Genomic DNA, 20,297 nt, shown 5'->3' with positions numbered 1-20,297 from the left:
AATCCCTCACCAAACTGGTCCTTTCAAGGCACTAGCAGGCACATGTGCAAGCCAAAAAATTTGGAGGTGACTGCATGCATGTTCATTATTCTCTGTCTCTTAATCTATTCTACCCATCCACCCACCAAGTCTTGTTGGGTCTGCCTCTAAAATACAACTTGAATCTGTCTCCTTTCCCCTCTCCATGGCCCTCACACTGATCCAAGTCACCTTCGTCTATTGCCAGGACCGCTACAAAAACAAGTTCTGACTGCCCTCCTACGTCAGTTCGCATTACCACCCCTGCTAATCGATCTCTTGCCACCAGCTCCTCCAAAAGCTCCAGCTCCTCACAAGATCTCACTGATCATCTTCCTGCTCCTCTGTCTTACCTCATTTTCTACCACCCCGTCCTTTGCCTACTATGCTGCAGCCACAGTGGCCTCCATGTTTGCATTCACTATCACCTCTACCAGGAGACTCCCAGGTCCTGGTAGAGCTGGTGCATTCTCATCCCTGGGTTTCATCCTAAAAGACCCCTCTCATGTCTTCCCTGGCCATGCATTCCCAGGCACCCTTGTCTGATTGCTCTGCTTATTTCTGGGCATAGTATAATCCATAGTCTAAAACTATCTTGTTGACTGAATTGCTTCCTTGCTTTTGTCTGCCTTCCTATCAGACTGGGAGCTCCACGAAGGCAGGGAAGGATCTCTCACCTTCTCTACCGAACAAACCCGTAACCCCAGCAGGCAACTCTCCTCAGGTGCATGCGTGGCTGAGCACTCCCTGGGTCCTTGATGCCGAGGGCCCAGCTGCTGCCTGGCAGTACACTGCTGGCATTTCACCCTCCCACTGATCCTGGGGCCTGTGGCAGTGTGCTCAAGAAGTCTAATGGGGAAGAATTCCAAAGCACTTTGGCTTATTTTTCATCTCCACTTTCACTTTTCAAGACAGAATTCTTGTGGCAAGAACGAAAGCAGCACCTACCACTACCGTTGACTCCCACTGGCTTCCAGTGGAGTAGTGAACCGGACCCAGTAAGTCCTTGCATATTTCTCGGAGCCGGTATTCAAACCCTAATTACGGAAAAAAACAAAACAAAACAAAACAACAAAACAAAACAGAAATAGGAACACATTACAAAAAGAAATAAAAAAATCAAGAATATGCTAAGTTGTTGTGTATAGCAAACCAGATTGAGCAAATGTTTATTTTATTGCCTGCTTAGGGCAAAATGCCTCTTGCATGTCTCTCAGTTTGGGGCACTGAGATTCATAATGACAGACTCTCACTCAGGAACCCACTCCCTTGACAGCATAAAGAGCAGCCCCTCTGTGTGCTGGGCCTATGGGAAAAATAAATGTGGCCAGCTCTGGGAAAAACTCCCCAAGGTGATGGGAAAATGCAGGAATCGTGGAAGTGGGCTAGTCAGATTTGTTTCAGAGAAGACATGTTGGTAGTGAGAGGAGATCAGCAGGGTCAGTAGGCAGCCTTCAGGAGGTTAAGAGATGGCAAGGGTATGAATTTAGGCTGAGGAGGTGGTGACAGAGTGGAAAAGACAGGAGAAGCAGTCACAGGCCTGTCAACTCACGGGTTATGGCACAGGTATGTGGAGTGCCAGAAGTGCTGGTGGCAGAATCTGGGGGCCTGTCAGCACTGGCGGCAGCTGAAGCCACAGGGAATGATGAAATCACCCAAAGATGAGGGTAGAGAGTAAGAGGGTGATGCTGGAATCTGAGGAATTTTAGAAGTGAGAGGGGTCTTCCTTTACAATTTGAGTCCTTTTATGGTCAAGGAAACAAGAGATAGAGTGGAGGTGACTTGTGTATGGACGTAGGAACAGACGTGTGGAAGATGGACAAAGAGAAGCAAGTGGTAGAAGTGATCCCACAACTGGTGCAGGCCCTCGAGGAGGCAGCGACTTCGTACAGGGCGTCAGGATGAGTCCTGATCAGTTCCCAGGATGAAGAAAATTAGAGAGGCCAGGGGAACAGTCTCCCCAGTGGAATGGGGTATGAAGCCCAGATGTGACAGGAGCATCCCAGCAAAGGTATGGGTTTGGGAAGACTGAGTATTTAGAAGAGTCAGTGACCACACAGGCTGGGCAACCACACAGACTGGGCAGGAAGAGGAAAATTAAACTCATGTATGGAGTCTGCTGGGGAGGGGCGAGGGACTTCGAGTTGGTCAGCCATGGCTGTTGTCATCAGAGGTGTATATATACGTCATCAGAGGCAATGTGGCATAGCTGAGTTCTGGGAGTGACATTTGTAGGGGTTCGGCATGTTTTTCTCTTTTTCTGTACTCTAAATTTTAAACAAAATAGGGAGGGTGTCATCAAAAGCAAAGCAGGAAGGCCAGGAGAGGCTGTGGGGAAGGCTGCTCTGTGACCAGGCCTGGAGCTGTGCGGTAACACGGGGAGCTTTGGGAGGGCCGGTTCCCAAGCCACAACCCTGGAGGCCAAGCTCAGGGAAGAGGAAGGCTGGTAGGAAAAACACCACACATGCCTAGCAAACAGATGAAAGGCTATTTATTGGAGGTCGCCCTGAAAGCAGGATGGCCACCTCTTTCAACAAACCTAGCTTTCTGTTGGCCAAAAGGGGCAAGAGGAGGTGGTGGGGGATATACTGGGGAGGGGAAGTGCTGGCAGGGAAAGCTGGGCTGGAAGGCCATGGGAAGGCACTGGATGGGCTGGCTCTTCCAGGCCAGGAGGGGCTTGGGGAAGAGAAATACAGGCTCAATGGATGCTGCCAGAAGATGCCCTTCCCTGGTGTGACTGGCTGACCACTGAGGATGCAGGGTGTGAGGGAGGGCAGGAGTGTGAGCAACTCATCTGCTCCTTTGGAGAATCTCTATCTGAGCATCCCGTGCCCCCACCCCCTCCTACCACCAAACCTTCCGGCCCTCAGGGCCTACCTGATTCAGAGCCTCAGAGCCTCTAAATGGGCTGGATGCTTGCTGAGCTGCCTTGATTATAGCTCAGGCTAAGAGATGGGGCGAGGGCCGTCTTTGCCTTGATTCATAGGCTTTCAGGAGGGTCATGTTGGGACAGAAATTGAGCCAGTCCCAGGAAGATGGAAGGGCCGCAAGAAACCTCACCTTCATTCACAAGGTACCGAGCATAGAGGAGGAGCCAATGGCGGTACTCATGGCTGGACTGCAGGGTGAGTGCCGCTGCAACCTGATTCTCCAGGTAGGCCAGGGTGGTCTCCTGCTGCACTACATGAGGCACGGAGAAGAGCCGGGCTGCCTGTCTTCCTGAACTGCAGAGACCGGCAGAGCAAGCATCATGAGGCAGTGGGTACTGCATGGGTCAGGAGGCTGCTACCTCGAGCCCCTGGGCCCCAGTGAGGAGCCAGTAAAGGGGCAGGTGTCAGACACCACGCTGGCTAACCTGTCCCCATGTCCCGTGACAGGCCTCCTGGCCACTCTAGCACCCCAGGTGTATCCCACCCTGTCCTTCCTATCTAGGCCCAAGGTGACAGGTCAGCAGCTCATTTCTCCCCACCCCAAATACTGCCCATCACGGTGTCCATGACTCATAGCACCTCAGACCGCCATCTATGCCCTGAAGTGACAGGAATTGTGACCTAGCACCCTGAGATATTACCCAACGTGGGCCCACAACCCTTGGCACCTTGAGCCTACTTGTGCTAAGCAGCAGTTAGACAGAGGGCTGGGCAGTCAGAGAGCAGGCCTGAGTGGGACTGTGCTTGCATGACCCAGCCACCTCCCCCAGCACTTGAGTCACCTACGTGGAGGCACGGCCCTGGACTATGGCTAAAGGTCCGGAGCATAGCATGGCATCCTGGGGAGGCAGGCTGCTCCTGAAGTCCGCACACTGGGCCAGGGAGTCCTGCTTGTCAGAAACCAGGTTCCTGGGGAGGCAACAGCAGGAGCAGAGGTCAGAAAAACCAGGAGGTCCACCAGAAAGGCTGGGGGTGAGGCCGCCAAGGAGCAGGTACCACATGACTCTCTGCCAGAGTGTCAGCAGAGGCCAAGTAGCACTGCATTCTCCCCACAGGGCCCTCAGGGACAGGTTTCATGAGGCAAAATCAATGACGGTGAAGGTCATCAACAGGGTTCTTGCTGGGACCACCTGAGCACCATAGTCTCAGAACTTGAGGACAGGAGCCTGTGTATGAAGTGTACACAGGATGCCCACTTGCTGGGGGCCCATACGGCCTGGTCCTTGGAAGCCTCCAGGAATGCCAGGTGCCAGCCTTCCCGGGCCTCTCTAGCATCCCAAGCAGACAGTTTTCACCTTCTTGGGACCTTTCACATCTTTGTTGAAAACATTCCAGCCACACTTTAAAAATAGTTGGGTGAATTTGTAAAATACCGGGCCAACGTTTCCCTTCTTAAATAACTAGTCTGTTTCCACTATTATAGTAATCACATAAAATACACAAGTTTGCAACTTGGGAGAGCTGGGAATGGGGAGGTTTTTTTTTTAAAGATTAAATTTTATTTATTTTTTTTTATTTTAATTTTGTTTTTAAAGAATTTATTTAATTGATGGAGAGAGAACTCAAGCAGGCAGAGTGGCAGGCAGAGGAGAAGGAGAAGCAGGCTCTCCACTGAGCAGGGAGCCCAATGTGGGACTCGATTCCAGGACCCTAGGATGGTGACCTGAGCCGAAGGCAGCCATTTAACCGACTAAGCCACCTGGGCACCCCTTAAGATTTTATTTTTAAGTAATCTCTACACCCAACATAGGGCTCAAACTTAAAACTGTAAGATCAAGAGTTGCTTACTTTAATGACTGAACCAGCCAGGGGCAGCGGCTCCCCATCCCCCCCACCCTTCTTTTTTAAACTCAAGAAAGAAATCTCAGTGGGAGGATAAACTTGTGCCTGGCAACTCTTAACAGAAGAGGGCTGGAAGGCAGCTGGTTTGGGTATGATGGACCAAAGGTGCAGGCAGAAGAAAAGAATTTCTGAGTGGCTGGTACACAATATACATATTTCACACATCTAGATTAAAATCTTGGAGGAATAAAGATTTTGCAAATACAGAAAAGGCCTCTAAACTCCAAAATGGGCTGAGGAAAGACACAGACCATGACATATAGTGAGTGACTATGCAACCTCACTAATTCACAAAGTCAGCCAGAAGTACTACTCAGCTCCTGCTAAGCTACAAGAAGTGAGGAATGATGGTGAAGTTGTTATGAAGTCGACTCGCCTATGCTGACAATGGCTAAGGAGGCGAGGCTGGAAATGTGTATTGACAACCATAAGAATTTTCAAATGCCTGTTCCAAACAAAGTGACGTCAGGAAACAATGTAGAAGGAAAGCATCCCTGCCCACAGGGACAGTGGGGCCTGTACTGGCAGGTTTGAGCTCTCTCTCTTCTCTAGCGGACAGAGTCCAGCAGGGCTGCCACCATGGCACCCACTCCAGGGCTTGACTGTCAGGAGCCGAGCCAGGCAGGCCTGACTCTTTTGTTCCAGCTCAGATGGACACTCTCCCAGAAGGGTAGGGCCAGGAGCTGGCTTACTTACCATGTAGAAAGTGATGGATTAAAGCAGTATGCCTTCCCATCAGACAGATTCATCACTGGGATTCCATGCTGTGTCAGCAAGATCTGTGACACTGTCATGTCACTTCCTGGGGAGACAGCACAAGAATGGGTTCTTGGGTGTGTTCTGATCAGCAGGTGCCTGCATACACACCTAAGGAGAAATGCAAAGCACAGCTCCCACAGTCCTAGCAACAGGTGTCTTAACACTTACGCATAACTAGTCAGTCACTGCTCTACTCTGCACATGCTGGTCTCGCTGCTATCCATAGGCTGTTCATCACCTCTCAGGGACCCATTAAAATATGTCCCTGGAGAGAATGCATTGCCCTACAACATACTGACATCCCCTACAACACGAATTGCCTCAGGCTGGGCCCAGAGCTTGGCTCTCCATCTAGGCTGAACAGGGTGCTTCCACGTCAGGAACCCAAGCTGCCAAGCCCTCCCGCAACTCCAACGTACAAGGGGCAGTCCACTGCTGAGGTTACCTGCCAAGATGGAGTGTAGAGATTCCTCTTTCACCACAACCACCTGTCTGTGAACATCCCTAGGAGGGAGACAGGGAACAGCTTACTCTGCAGCAGGGGTAAAAGCATCACAATGTGCCCCAATGATCAGACCCCACTCCATGGTCCCTGGTACATACCCAGCCCTTGCTTCCAGGAGAGGGGCTCTGTGCTGGAAGTGGTTTCTACTCCCCATGTGTCACTATGCTACCTCTGCACAAGTCTATAGCAGAGGGCCTAGGAAACAGCTGTAGGGCCCGCCACCAACACTATGCCAACTTTGGGAGAAGTGTGGCCATGCTCTGGCAGCCGAGATCCCCTTTCTGGACGCTGGCACATGCAATTAGGCATTGTGATTTGTCGTGAGGTTTCAGGATGCTCTAACGATGGCAGCAGGGGCAGGCAGCCTGCGCCACTTCCATTGCACACTCTCCCTCCCCCAGTGCGGGGTGGCTATCACAAGCAATGTGTGACTGACTGTTCAGGGCTCCTCAGGCATTAAGATGCCCAGGCCAGCAGGACCCCAAGACATGTTTGCCGAGTAGCCGGCTTTGCTGCCTTCCCTACCCTGCAGTGAGAGGGGACCTGCACAGCCCCATCCCATCCTGCTTAGAGCCCACCCCACCTTGGGCCTGCCTCTCACCAGACAGACAACGTGGCTGCAGCAGTGAGTGCCATGACGTAGGAGCCCGTGCAGTGCAAAGTGGAGATTGGGGACGGCAGGAGAATGGGAGGGAGGAGGCGGCGACCACAGGCGGAGAACACGGACAGCATCCTCTTTTCACAGGCAACACATACCACGTCACTGAAAAAGCAGAGAGGGGACAGGTGTCATGATCATCGGGAGCTGTGGCAGAGACAGCAGCCCTGAAATGCAGAGCCTTCCCTCTGTCTGTGCTTGACACGTGCCTGCTGCAGCCTTCCTCTGAGCAGGTGCAGCAAAGGGAGAGGTGGGTGAGGCCTTGTCCAAGGACTGGGGCAGCAGGGCTGATGCAGCCTAGTCTCAATGAAACATCTGATTAAAAAGAATGTGTTCTCTTTCCTTCAGGGACTGCTTGAGCTTTTCTGAGCTCACACTAATGCTAATCCAGGGGGAGCCCACAGCAACGCCCAGGACACAGGCCCATTTGCCCTTTGTGAGTGCCTGGGATCAGGAAGCTCAGTTTGCTTATCTTGGCAGAGAATGAAAAGGAGGTACAGAATTATGGTTCCTTTTAAGTGCAACACCATGCACTCACTCAGGGTCCTTGGGAACCTGACCTAAGATCGAAGGTCAAGTACTCACAGACATTTTGAAAGCATTGTACGTGCAGCCTTATGATAACTAACTAAGGGCCTAGTTAAAGTTACTATATCTAAGCCAATTATCTTTGTAAAATCCCTTTAAGAGCTAAAGACAGGGTTCTGACTAGAGGCCCTACACCTCGACAGGCACCTGAGGAAAATGCTGGTCCTCTTTCCAGATCAAGCACATGTGAAACAGCGTTAGGGCATCATGGCCTGGAAGTCCATGGGAAGACATTAGGGGACTAACCACTGAGTTAAGGTTCCCCTCAAAGTGCAGAATATGGAGAGGGCTTGGCTGCGGACTCACAGGACAATCAGAAATCCATCGTGACTTCTCTAGAAGAAAATCTGGGGTCCAGAGAAAGAATCATCCCATGTTAGAGAGAGCCAGGCAGAGCTCAGCCTGGAACATGAGACTTTAGGAATATGGCCAGATAAGGGAATCAGAACATCTGGGTAGAAATCCTGCCTTGGTTGACCCTCAAAGACCGTTTCCCCACCTATAACATGGTGATAATGATACTGACTTTATTAGGTTTTGTGGGGGCTGAGAAGACATGTACACGCTTAGCCTAGGGCAAGGCATGGCACAGGCCTCTGTGGGAGCTAGCATGTAGGGCAATGCCTCCTGCCTCAGGCAGTAACAGGGCCACACAGCATAGCACATGGTGCTTGTCTGACATTAAAAGCCGGTTTGGGTGTAGACCCTTGCCCTTACCAACTGCCGGCAGCGGTGAGGATCCGGCTGGTGAGTACTGTCTCCCACTCCTTCCCTTCCCGGTTACACTTCAAACGACTTAGCTTCACACCCCCCACGGCAGTCACTTCATTCTCCACTTCAATGTACATGGAGGGATCGGAGCTCACCTGGGTGGAGGAAAGCAAACACAATGTCTTTTCAGGTGATGGTGGCCCACTGAACTTGGGTCATGTGACAGGTGAGATCATCAGAGGGCCCAAAGTAGGAGAAAGACAGAGAGGCAGACAGAACTGGCTGGTAAACAGGAGGGTGGCAGTGTGTGCAGTAACAGGGTGGGACGAGAAGGCCAGATATTTGGATGTGTGGCCCCCAGGGCAGGGAGAGGGCTGGGAGCTTGCTTGGTCTCATCTCTCATGCCCAAGGAGCTCATGGACTAGATACCCCTATATGGAAAACCCAGGCAGAACGGCTGAATAGTTTGTACTCATGTGGGCACAAAAGTGGGTGACTGGGAGAAAGGCCCGTTTATAGACCCCCGGAAACCAAGAATAGCCCCATGCAGCACTCAGTGGTAAAGGCCCTGGATGGGGGTTGGGGGGGCGGTGGCTAGGGTTTGGAAGGGGGTTTGTGTGCCCTATCTCCATGCACAACAGCAACAGGAACAAACCACGTGGGTCCCTATCCTTAGGCCCAGAAGGCCTGTAGTGAGAAGGGCTGACATCAGCTCTCATGTGTCCCAGGAAGACCAGCATGCATGGGGCAGTTGTGACCAGTGGAAAGTGACCTCCATGTGGGGTCCTAGAAGGTGTTCTGAGGACATGCACCTGAGCTGAGGAATAATAGGCATGAACCTATGGCATGTCTAAGGTCAGGTGCTAGATGGAATGAATGGAAGGCTTCTGGGCATAAAGGATTCTTTGTTTTAGAGGTGTGTTTTGAACAAGCACACAGTCATAAGCTTCTACTTCAAGAACTCAAATAGCTCTGATGATGACAGGGACAGGGCCAGCAAGGGAGGATGATGGGGAGGTAGGCCATTACCATGCAGTCCAACCATACCAAGCCCAAGGCTGCCCAGGGTGGAGTGTGGAGCTCAAGGAGGCTTCCAGAAGAATACCTGAGACAAGTTTTGAAGGAGCTGGCCATCCAGAAGATGGCAGCAGGACTGTAAGAGCAAAGCATAGAGGAGAGAAATTCGAGGTGGGGGCAGCAAGAGAGTTCCTGGGGAAGAGGCTAGTTGATCTGGCTCTGATTAACTACAAGTTCCCTCAGAAAGTGATGGAGAGCCATTGAAAAGCAGACCTAAGTCAGTGATAATTCAGGTTTTACAGAGGGGGATGGTGGAGAGAGTGTGCAGAGGTGGGAAGCCTGCTCACCTGGAGGGTGAATGCTCTCTGGGGGCCTGGCATGGGTAGTTTCAGTGCAGGTGCTGGTACAGACAAACACACGGCGTCCTTCTCTGCAGTCAGGGCAGCTGGGGACTGCAAGAGGAGAAATGTCTCTGAGCCCCGCCCCAGCACCGTAGGGCAAAGTCAGGTAAAGGTGAGTCACCCAGTGGTGAGGCCAGGCCAGTTCCCCAGGCATTTCCACCTACTCTGTGAGGGTGAAAGTGCAGATGAATGTTATAAAGACCCCCACTTTCCAGATGAGTAGCTGACCCCAGGGAACTGGTCAAGGACTCTGAGTGGGCTGAGGGCAGATGTGGGGGCCTGCAAGTTTCTGCCGATTGTTCCCACACTGATGAGGCACACAGTGGCATGCACCACTTCTCCTATCACACTCGGGCACGTGCAGATTCCAGCACTGAGCTCACAAGGTGGGCTGGTGGAGACTGCATGGGCCCACTGGCCTCACCTGGACAGACAGAGACACAGGCATGAGCCGAGAGTCCTTCCGAGGCCGCCCTTTTTTCTTCTTTTCCACTGTTTCCACCTCAAGCTCCAGTTTTCGCTTGGACAGCGAGGAGGGCTTAGCCACAGGGACCTTTTCGTCGCTGTCACTGCTGCTCTCCAGGAGGTCCCGCGGCCTTAGCTCCTTCACAAGGTTATGCTCTTTCAATCTGCACAAACACAGACATCCATGGTCTACTCAATATGACTACTAAGTTTATAATAATTAATAAAATCCATATTCATCACCAAAAATTAATAAATAAAAATAGTAAAAAAGGACTTCTTGTTTCTGCCCCAACATGCGAAGAGCTTGGAAGTCATTACTCTCATTCTTAACGAGGAAAGATGAAAAAGTGAAAATCAACAACTTTTCCTGGATTCATCAGAGAAGTAAGGTCACAAGGCAAACTACCACCCTGGAAACTGGAGATGCCAGGTGAAGACAGAAAGTCGGAACGCACCTGGAGCTAAGGCCCTGGAGCCCTAACTGGAAGGAAGACTTAAAGTAACTCGTACACTGCTGGAGGCTGAGTGTGGGCTGGCTTGTAAATCAAAACTCTTGGGGGTCTGGTGGCAGGAGGGTCCCCACACTTATGTTGGTTTTACCTCCAGGAGCTCTAACAGGCTTTCACAGGTGAAGATCAGGGATGAAAAAAATCCCCTCAGTGCTTTGGGCTAGTGGAGGGGAAAAAGAACCATTGAAATACAGTCAGAGTTCCCTTCTCCTTAACAAAAGCCTGCCTTCAAGCGAAACTACTTTACTAGACCCCAGGTGACTTAGCGGCAGGGAAATTAACCAACTATAGCCTAGCGCCCCCCCATCCTCACCCCCACCCTACACAGACTACAGAATTCTTCGGAAGGTCATAGCCCAGGGTCACTAGCCCAAAACAACTAAAAAAGATTTATCACGTGATAACAGAATGCTTCTCCTCCCTGAAACCTCACCACCAGTTCAACATGGCTCTGGTATAACAGGAGTAGAATAACTAGTTTGAAGCTAGCATAGGGTGGTTCATGAGTCTGAAGGAAAGAAGCTGGTTTCATAACTAAAAGGCAAGGAGAAGCTTCAAGTGCTAATGTGGAAGCTGCAGGAAGTTGTCGAGAAGATCTAGCTAAGATAATTAGTGAAGGCGGCTACACTAAACAGCAGATTTTCAATACACATGAAATAGCCTTGTTTTAAAAAGTAGAAGCTATTTAGGATTTTCACAGTTGGAGAGAAGTCAATGCCTGGCTTCAAAGAACAGGCTAACTCTCTTGTTAGGGGCCAATGCAGCTAGTGACTTTAAGTGGAAGCCAACGCTCATCTACCACCCCCGAATCCTAGGGTCTTAAGAAGTATGCTCAATCTACTCTGCCTTACCCTGTATGAGTGGAACAATAAAGCCTAGATGAGAGCATATCTGCTTATAGCGTAGTTTACTAAATATTTTAAGTATTTCAAGCTCACTGTTGAGACCCACTGCTCTGAAAAAGATTCCTTTAAAAATATTACTGTTCCTTTGGAAAAAAAAAAAAAATATTACTGTTCAAGGGCACCTGGGTGGCTCAGTCAGTTAAGTAGCTGCCTTTGGCTCAGGTCATGTTCCCAGGGTCCTGCGATTGAGCCCTACATCGGGCTCCCTGCTCAGCGGAAAGCCTGCTTCTCCCTATCCCTCTGCATGCTGCTCTGCCTACTTGTGATCTCTATCTCTGTGTCAAATAAATAAAAACCTTTAAAAAAAATTACTGCTCATTGCCAATACCCCTGGTTACCCAAGAGCTCTGATCCGGATGTATGAAATTAATGTTGCTTTCATGCCTGCTAACATAACATCTGTTCTGCAGGCCATGGATCAAGAGTAGTTTTGACTTTCAAGTCTTATTATTAAAGAAATACATTTTGTAAGGCTATAGCTGCCATACATAGTGATTTCTGGGACGGATCTGTACAAAGTAAATGGAAAACTTTCTGAAAAGGATTCATCATCTATATGTCACCAGGAACATACAAGATTCACAGGGTCAAAACAGCAACATGAACAGGAGTTTGGAAGAAGTAGATTCCAACCCTCATGGATGACTTTGAGCGGTTCATGACTTCAGTGGAGGGAGTAACTGCAGATGTGGTGGAAACAACAAGAGACCTAGAATTAGAAGTGAAGCCTGAAGATGTGCCTGAATTGCTGCAATCTCATGAGAAAACCTGAATGGATGAGAAGTTGTTTCTCATGGAGGAGCAGAGAAAGTGGTTTCTTGAAATGGAATCAACTCCCAGAGAAGATGCTGTAAACGTTGTTGAAAAGACAATAAAGGGGGCGCCTGGGTGGCTCAGTGGGTTGAAGCCTCTGCCTACGGCTCAGGTCATGATCCCAGGGTCCTGGGATCGAGCCCTGCATCGGGCTCTCTGCTCTGCGGGGAGCCTGCTTCCCTTCCTCTCTCTCTCTCCCCGCCTCTCTTGTGATCTCTGCCTACTTGTGATCTCTGTCGAATAAATAAATAAAATCTCTTAAAAAAATAAAAAAAAAAGACAATAAAGGATTTAGAATACTACATAAACTTAGCTGATAAAACAGTGGCATGTTTTGAGAGGACTGACTTCAATTTTGAAAGAAGTGTTGTGTATAAATGTTGGCAAACGGCATTGCTACAGAGAAATTGTTCATAAAAGGAAGAGTCAACCGATGTAGCAAACTTCATTGTCTTAAAGTTGCCACAGCCACCTCAACCTCCAGCAACCACCACCCAGAACAGTTAGGAACCATTAGCATTGAGGCAAAACCCTCCATTTGCAAAAAAAAAAAATTATGACTTGCTGAAAGCTCAGATGATGGTTAGCATTTTGTAACAATGAAGTATTTTTTCCATTAGGGTATATATATTGTTTTTCTTAGATACAATGCTGTTATTGGACACTTAACAGGCTACAATAGGTTGTCAACAACTTTTACATGTACTGGGAAATGAAAAAATTCATTTGATTTGCTTTATTGCAATATTAAATTTATTGTGGTGGTCTGGAACCAAACTTGCAACTCTCCAGCATATGCCTACATGCCATGCTAACTCTAATTAAGAGAAAATTGGAGTAGCTATATTAATTTCAGACAAAGTGGACACCATAGTAAGTAAAAGTATTAAGAATAAAGAGGAACATTACATAATGATAAAAGGGTCAACTTTCCAAGAAGACATAGCAATCCTTAATGTACATGCCTAATAAATAAGCATCAAATCACATGTGGCAAAACCTGATAGAACCACAAGGAGCACTATACAACTCCACAACCAAAAGTGGAGATTTCAATTTACCTCTATCAGTAACCGACAGATCCAGCAGGCAGAAAATCAGTTAACAAATTACTCAAACGAACAGTACTATCTATTCATTTGAATTTGGTTGATATTTATAAGATACTTCATATAACAATAGCAGAATACACATTCTTCTCAAGATCACACAGAATATTCACTAAGATCACATTCTGGGTCTTAAAACATACTCTAACAAATTTAAAAGGATAAAAAACATACAAAGTATGCTTTAAGCCCACAACATTGAATCTTGAATGTTCGATAGACAACAATAACAGAAATATACCTGAAAACCTTCCAAATGGAGATAGAAGCACACACTTCTAAACAATATTTGGTCAAAGAAAAAGTCACAAGAGAATTGTAAAAATATTTAATTAAATAAAAACAAAAATGTAATGTATAAAAATTTGTGGGATGCAGTGGAAACAGTGCTTAGAAGGAAATTTATAGCAGAGACTCTATTTTATTTTACTCCTACTATTTTTAAAAAGATTTATTTATTGGGGCACCTGGGTGGCTCAGTTGGTTAAGTGCCAGCCTTTGGCTCAGGTCATGATACTGGAGTCCTATGACTGAGTCCTGCATTGGGCTCCTGAGCAGAGAGTCTGCTTCTCCCTCTGATCTTCTCCGCTCTCATGCCTCTCCCCACTCAAATAAATAAACAAAATCTAAAAAGAGATTTATTTGTTTAATTTTTGGGGGGAGAGGCAGAGGGTGAGAGTCTTAAGCAGACTCTGCACTGAATGTGGAGTCCAACACAGGGTTCTATCTCAGGATCCTGAGATTCATTACCTGAGCCCAAACCAAGAATCAGACACTTAACTGACTGCTACCCAGACACACCCTTTGTTATTTTTTTTTAAAGATTTTATTTATTTATTTGAGAGAGAGAGAGCACAAGTAGGCAGAGCAGCAGGCAGAGGAAGAAGGAGAAGCAGGCTCCCCGCCCAGCAGGGAGCTCAATGCAGGGCTCGATTCCAGGGCCCTGGAATCATGACCCAAGCCGAAGGCAGGCGCCCAACCGACTGAGCCACCCAGGTGCCCCCTCCCTTTGCTTTTCCTTAAATATTTATTTATTTGAGAGAGAGAGAACAAGAGTGAGGGTGGGGGGAAAGGTAGAGGAATCTTCAAGCAGACTCCCTGATGAGCATGGACCCTGATGTGGGGCTCAATCTCCTGTCCCTGATATCATGATCTGAGCCAAAATCAAGAGTCTGCAGCTTACCCAACTGAGCCACCCAGGTGCCCTAAGAGTGCATATTTTAGAAAAGAAGAAAGACCTGAAATAAAAAACTTAAACTTTACCTTTAGGAACTAGAAAAAAGATGAGCAAGCAGAAGCAAATAAATAATAAATAGCAATACAATAATATAATAATAAGGCAATAATAAGTAAAATAATACAAAGCAAGAAGAAGACAATAAATTATAAAAATTAGAGCAGAAATCCATGAAATTTAAAACAGGAAAATGACAGAGGAAAAATCAATGAAATAAAAAGCTCGTTCTTTGAAGAGTAATAAAATTAATAAACTTGTAGCCAGGCTAATCAGAAAAGAGAGGACACAAATCACTAATGTCAAAAATGCAAAAGGGGCCTTTACTACTGCTCCCATAGACAATAATAAAAGGAACAGAGAGGAATATTAGGAATAATTCTAAACCCAAAGATTGGGTAACTTTGAGGAAATGGACCAGTTCCTTGAAAAAAACAAAAAACAATCAACTAAAACTCACACAAGGAAAAATAACTAATCTGAATAGGTGTATTAAAGAAAATGAATCAATTAACAACCTTCTAAGAAAAAAAAGTACCAGGCCCAGACAGTTTTACTGGTGAATTCTACCAAATATTTAAGGAAGAAATTATACCAATTCTCTACAATATATTCTACAAAAGAGAAGCAGAGGAAATAAATCCTAACACCCATGATGCAAGCAATACCCAAATATAAAAACCAGATACTGATATTACAAGGAAAAACAACTATAGGCCAGTATCTCTCATGAAGATAGCTGTAAAAATCTTCAACAAAATACTGGCAAACTAGATCCAACAAGGTATAAGAATTATATACAATAACCAAATGGTATTTACTCCAGATACACAAACTACTCAACATTCAAAATGATTAATGTAATCCATCACATCTAATAAAGCTAAAGAAGAAAAATCTTATCATCTTATAAACAGATGCAGAAAGGGCATTTGACAAAACCCCACATCCATTCATGATTTAAAAAAAAAACAAAAAGCCCTCTTAGCAGTAAAAAAAAAAAACTCTTAGCAAACCAAGATTAGAGGAGAATTCCCTCAATTTGATAAAGGATATTCACAAAAACACCTATAGCTAACATTATTCTTTTTTTTTTTAAAGATTTTATTTATAAATCTTTAAAAAAAAAAAAAAAAAAGATTTTATTTATTTATTTGATAGAGATCACAAGTAGGCAGAGCAACAGGCAGAGAGAGAGGGAGAAGCAGACTCCCTGCTGAGCAGAGAGCCCGATGCGGGGCTCGATCCCAGGACCCTGGGATCATGACCTGAGCCAAAGGCAGAAGCTTTAACCCACTGAGCCACCCAGGCGCCCCAGCTAACATCACTCTTAATCGTGAGACACTAAATGCTTTCCCATAAGACTGAGAAGGCAAGGATGTCCCCTCTCACTACTTCTATTTAATATAATATGGTACTAGAAATCCTAGCTGATGCAGTAAGATAAGAGAAAGAAATCAAAGGCATTAAGATTGGGAAGGAGAAATAAAATTATCTTTATTTGCAGATGACATAATTCTCTTTGTAGAAAATCTCAAAGAATCAAAGACAACAACAAAAAATGGAACTAATAAGCAATTATGGCAAGGCTACAGGATATAAAGTTAAGATACAAAAGTCAACTGCTTTTCTACATTATCAGTAAGGAACAACTGGTATTTGAAATTCTAAACACAATACATTTAACATTAGCATAAAAAATGAAATAATTAGATATAAATCTAACAAAATATGTCTAAATTCCATATGAGGAAAACAAGAAAACTCTGATGAAAGAAATCAAAGATCTACATAAATGGAGATATTCTACATTTATGGATAAGAAGACTCAATATGTATTTTTTAAAGTTCTTTTTTTCCCCAAGATTTTATTTATTTATTTATTTGAGAGAGTGAGTGTGCACACAAGAAGGAGGAGAAGCAAAGGCAGAGGAAGAAGCAGGCTCTGCGATGAAAAGGGAGCCTGAGGCGAGGCTCAATCCTGGGACCCTGAGAATCACGACCTGAGTTGAAGGCAGAGGCTTAACTGACTAGCCCCCAGGTGCCCTAGAAGACTCAATATTGTTAAGATGTCAATTTTTCATAACTTGATCTAGAGATTAAATGGAATTCCAATAAAAGTCCCAGGAAATTATATTGAATATACTGACAAACTGATTCTAAAGTTTATATGGAAAGATAAAAGACCTAGAAATAGATCCATACAAATATACTCAAGTGATATGATTAAGGCAAAGGCACAGAAAGAACACTCTTTTCAACAAATGATGCTGAAACAGCTGGACAACCTCATGCAAAAATGGGATCTACACTCATTCCTTACATCTCCCACAAAAATTAACTCAAAATGGATCATAGATCTAAGTGTAAAATGTAAAACTATAAAAGGAGAACTTAGAAAAAACATGGTAGGAAGTCTAGATGAGTCTGGGTTTGGCAAATTTATTTTTTACATTACAGTGCTTACCATGGTAAGTGTAGTTACCATCTGTCAGCATACAAAGTTATTACAATATTATTGACAATGAGTGTTTGACACAATACTGAAAACATGATTCATCACAGAAAAAATCTGGTTCAGTAGGACTTCATTAACATTAGAAGTTTCTGCTCCAAGACACTGTTAAAAGAATGAAAAGACAAGCCAAAGACCGGAAGACAGTATTTGCAAATGACATTATCTGAGTAAGGATTTGTAACCAAAATATACAAAGAATTTGTAGAACTTGACAGTAAGAAAACAAGCAATCTAATCTAAAAAATAAAAAGATCTAAACAGGCACCCCACCAAAGAAGATCCAGATGGCCAATAAGCATATGAAAAGATGGTCAACATTAGAAGTGAAAATCAGGGAACTGAAAATAAAAACAATAATAAGAGATCACTCAACACATACTAGAATGGCTATAATCTAAAAAAAATGTATAACAAATGTGGACAAGGATGTGGATCAAAGGAACTCACTCATTGTTGGTGGAAATGCAGTCATTGTGAATGACAGATAGTTTCTTACAAAGCTAAACCTAGTCTCACCACACAACCTAGCGACTGCACACCTAGGTATTAGCTCAACTGAGCTGAAAACATTTATTCACACAAAAACCTACACGTGAATGTTCACAGCAGCCTTATATAATACTTATACATAACTGCCCCCAAACGGAAGCAATCAAGGTGTCCTTCAATGGGGGAATGGATAAACTGGTAGTACATACAAACTGTGGTACATCCATACAATGGAGTATTATTCGGTAATCAAAAGAAATGAGCTATCAAACCATGAAAATGCACATAAGAACATTACGTTGCTAAGTGAAACACACCCATTAGAAAGGGTATATACAGTATGATTCCAATTTTACAACATTCTAGAAAAGGCAAAACTATGGAGGCAGTAAAAAGTTCAGTGATTGTCGGGTGTTCAGGGAAGAAGAAGGGAAGGATTAATAGCTAAAGTACAAGGGATATTTAGGGAGGTGAAGTTACTGTGCATGATGCTATAATGCTGGATAGAAGACATACATTTGTCAAAACAGATACAACTGTACAACACAAAGAGAAAACTTTAAATGATGGATAGAACTTTATAAATTTTTTAAAAAAACATTTTAAAGTGTAGGACTAAATACCTACTGGAGTATGATAATGGAATGTGATTATGTAGGAGAACATCCTTGCTTAGGAAGTGACTCACAGCAGGAAGGACAGAAGTGTTTTGTTTCTGTCATGTGTGTTGTAGAGTAAAAGTAAAATAAAAACTGGCAAAAGTGATAAAAACTGCTGAATCCAGGTGAAGGATACAAATAAAGATGTTTGATGGTGCTGAAGGTATGGAAGTTTTCAAAACAAAAGCCTATCAAAAACTCCACTTAGAAGTCCTAGGTACTGCTGACATAGAAACACGGTATCTCATGCATTTTCTTGCACTTCTCCACTGGAATCTGTGTATGTGTACGTGTATGTGTGTGTATGTATATGTATAATGCGTTTATTTTTGGTAACAGCTTTACTGAGATGTAACCCACACACAATTCATGAATTTAATGTATACAATCCAATCTTGCTGTCTTCACAAAGTTGTGCAACAACCACAATAGCAATTTCAGAATATTTTCATCATCTGAAAAAGAAACCCTATACCTCTAGGTTATAACCCCTTCCCTCCCCCAACAAATTCTCCCATTGACCACAGCTTGGGAAGCCACTAATCTACTTTCTATTCCCATAGATGTCCCCATTCTGGAAATTTTCTATAAATGGAATCACAGAATAGGAAGTATCTAGAATTGGCTTCTTTTACTTAGCATGTTTTCAAGGTTCATTTGTGCTGTAGATTGTATCGTACTTTACTCTTTTTTTTATGATTGAATAATATTTCATTGCATGCACAACCACACCTTGCTTACCCATACGTCAGGTAACAGACATTTGGTTGGTTTCAAGCTTTTGGCTATTTAAAGAATGCTGATATGAACATTCACGTAGAAGTTATTTGTGTAGGCATGTTTTCATTTTTCTTGGGTGTTTTTACCTAGGACTGAAATTCTTGTGTCAAATGTTAGGTCTACGTTTAACTTTTAAAGGAACTGCTGAACTATTTTCCAAAGTGTCTGTACCATTTTATATAACCACCAGCAGCATATGAAATTCTCAATTTCCTCACATTGATGCCAACAGTTATTATTTATCTTTTGATTTCCTAGAAGTACAAAGTAGAATCTTGTGGCTTTACTTGTATTTCCCCAATAGGTAATAAGGTTGAATATCTTTTTATCTGCTTATTATTTGTATATCATATATATTAAGATTTTATTTATTTGACAAAGAGACAGAGACAGCAAGAGGGGGAACAAAAGCAGGGAGAGGGAAAGAAGGAGAAGGAGAACAGGCTTCCGGCTGAGCAGGGAGCCAATGCAGGGCTTGATCCCAGGACCCTGGGATCGTGACCTGAACTGAAGGCAGATGCTTAATGACTAAGCTACCCAGGTGCCCCTATATCATATTTTTAAAGAAGATTTTTATTTATTTATTTTAGAGAAAGAGAGATTGTGAGTGGCGAGACGGACAGAAGGAAAGCGAGAATCCCAAGCAGGCTCCCCACTGAGCGTGGAGCCTGATGTGGGGTTTAATCCCAGAAACCTGAGATCATGACATGAGCTGAAATCAAGAGTCATTGCTCAACTGACTGAGCCACCCAGGCACCCCTCATATACCGTATTTTTAAAAACGCCGGGGCACCTGTGTGGCTCAGTGGGTTAAAGCCTCTCTGCCTTTGGCTTGGGTCATGATCCCAGGGTCCTGGGATCGAGCCCCACATTGGGCTCTCGGCTCAGTGGGGAGCCTGCTCCCCACCCCACCCTTGCCTCTCAGCTTACTTGTGATCTCTGTCTGTCAAATAAATAAATAAACTTAAAAAAAATGCCTATTCAAATCCTTGGCCTACTTAAAAACGGCATCATTAGTCTACTACTGAGTTTTAAGAATACTTGTATTCTAGACACAAGTCCTTTATTAGATATAGGATTAGTAAATATTTTCTCCAGTTCTACAGTTTTTTCCCCCACCATCGTGATGGTCTCTTTTTTTTTTTTTTTTTAAAGATTTTATTTATTTATTTGACAGAGAGAGATCACAAGTAGGCAGAGAGAGAGAGGAGGAAGCAGGCTCCCCGCGGAGCAGAGAGCCAGATGCGGGGCTTGATCCCAGGACCATGGGATCATGACCTGAGCGGAAGGCAGAGGCTTTAACCCACTGAGCCACCCAGGCGCCCCGTGATGGTCTCCTTTAAAGCACAAAAGTTTAAGGGCGCCTGGGTGGCTCAGTGGATTG

The 20,297-nt window shown here is 45.0% G+C and overlaps 1 protein-coding gene across 8 annotated transcripts in view; it reads right to left on the bottom strand.

Annotated features, from left to right (window-relative positions):
- The window catches only part of LOC116878422 (protein HIRA), an 86,491-nt gene that overhangs the window by 13,351 nt on the left and 52,843 nt on the right, over nucleotides 1-20,297 (bottom strand). For 5 of the 8 annotated variants that reach the window (XM_032875902.1, XM_032875905.1, XM_032875903.1 and 2 more), the window contains 8 exons: nucleotides 9,854-10,058; nucleotides 9,376-9,480; nucleotides 8,018-8,166; nucleotides 6,656-6,817; nucleotides 5,995-6,053; nucleotides 5,487-5,592; nucleotides 3,735-3,857; nucleotides 3,079-3,242 (listed from right to left, as the gene is read on the bottom strand). In XM_032875902.1, the coding sequence (XP_032731793.1) occupies nucleotides 3,079-3,242; nucleotides 3,735-3,857; nucleotides 5,487-5,592; nucleotides 5,995-6,053; nucleotides 6,656-6,817; nucleotides 8,018-8,166; nucleotides 9,376-9,480; nucleotides 9,854-10,058 (1,073 nt within the window). The other 3 variants (XM_032875904.1, XM_032875908.1, XM_032875910.1) reach the window with 3 other exon arrangements.

This window comes from Lontra canadensis, unplaced genomic scaffold, assembly GCF_010015895.1.
Source record: "Lontra canadensis isolate GAN:19392208 unplaced genomic scaffold, GSC_riverotter_1.0 scaffold57, whole genome shotgun sequence".
In the NCBI taxonomy this organism is placed as follows: domain Eukaryota; kingdom Metazoa; phylum Chordata; class Mammalia; order Carnivora; family Mustelidae; genus Lontra; species Lontra canadensis.
This window is presented reverse-complemented; position numbering and strand designations above follow the sequence as displayed.